This window comes from Condylura cristata, unplaced genomic scaffold (genome assembly GCF_000260355.1).
Source record: "Condylura cristata isolate star-nosed mole 26May11 unplaced genomic scaffold, ConCri1.0 scaffold00029, whole genome shotgun sequence".
Classification (NCBI taxonomy): domain Eukaryota; kingdom Metazoa; phylum Chordata; class Mammalia; order Eulipotyphla; family Talpidae; genus Condylura; species Condylura cristata.
In genome coordinates, this window is record NW_004567130.1 from 12,175,181 (window position 1) to 12,176,450 (window position 1,270).

Consider the following 1,270-nt stretch of genomic DNA (forward strand, 5'->3'; position numbering starts at 1 on the left):
AAGAGTCCGTATGGCCATCAGCTACCAAGTTGGCTAGCCCAGATCTAAGCATCAGACGTCTGTTTATTGAATCCGAATTCAATAACCTGGGTAACTGTGGCTGCCTCTAGAGGAGGATTGCAGGGTGTGGGGTGGGTGGGGCTTTGCATTTCCTTTGTATCATCTGAATTAAGCAGCAGGTGTTTAATTTTTCCAGTGCATGAAAAGAGGTGGTAATGCCCACAGCAAAGGCCACATGTCTGATGGAGACCAAGGCCACCTTGTGTGACCTGTGTAAGCATCCTGACGTGGGTGCCTCTGGCTTCTCCCACAGCCTCTAGGCTTCAGGCCTCAGGGAAGGTATACCTCAATATTGCTGTCCTCCCCAAGGTGGCTCTTCTGGAAAGGGATCAACACTGAACTGTGCATCAGACGTGGACTTGGTCCTGTTCCTGAGCTGCTTCTCCAGTTTCCAAAGCCAGGGGTTTCTCCGTCAACACATCATTAACTTTATAAAGTTGAAATTTACCCAGTATAGCAAGAAACTGGCCTACAACATCAGCATAGGAGAAGAGGGGCCCCGATCCCTGTCCTTCCAGGTACAGGCCAAGAAGGACAGTGACATTATTAAAGTGGACGTGCTCCCAGCTTTTGATGCCCTGGGTAATAAAAGGAATGAGTCTGATCCAGAGAACTTGGGGGGGGGGGTACGGGGGTCTTCAGCGGTGGGAGAGGGGTACGGGGGTCTTCACCAAGCTGGCCTGGGGGAGGTTTGGGAAAGTGGAAATCAATAGAAAGAGGATGGAGTTTGCTCTTTTCAGGGGTGCGAGGAGGGGACTGGAGGGAAACTTTGAAGGTCCAGCCTCCCATCAGTGGTTGGGTAGCCATGTCCCATTATCTGGGGAATCCATTTTACTAAAGAATGGATTCCCACCCAGCTCAAGGAAAGGGTTCTTCTCAGACTTCCTGGAAAACAAGCACTTAGAAGGTCTTTGGAGTTTAGAAGTGAGTTAGGGTTCTTAATGTCTTAAAATAGGACTCCAAGACTTAGTAATTGTGTGACCTTGGGTAAGCAATTTAACCCCTCCAAGACTCAGCGTGCCAACCTGTTAAATAGCATAATCATTTGGGTTAAGCCATAGAAAAATGTCAGTATCTGACCAAATTTAAACCATTAAAAAAATTCCATAGGCCCTCCCTGGTGGCGCAGCACTGAGAATCTAAAGCCGCTTCCGCATGAGTTCGATTCCCCCTGCCCAGGAGGTGACCACATGGTGTGGCAGACCTCTCC

The 1,270-nt window shown here is 49.1% G+C and overlaps 1 protein-coding gene across 1 annotated transcript in view; it reads left to right on the plus strand.

The window, feature by feature from the left end:
- Positions 1 to 215: 215 nt before the first annotated feature.
- The window catches only part of LOC101627729 (2'-5'-oligoadenylate synthase-like protein 2), a 7,021-nt gene continuing 5,966 nt past the window's right edge, over positions 216 to 1,270 (plus strand). The window contains 2 exon segments of the mRNA XM_012730836.1: positions 216 to 273; positions 370 to 642. Of these exon segments, the coding sequence (XP_012586290.1) occupies positions 216 to 273; positions 370 to 642 (331 nt within the window).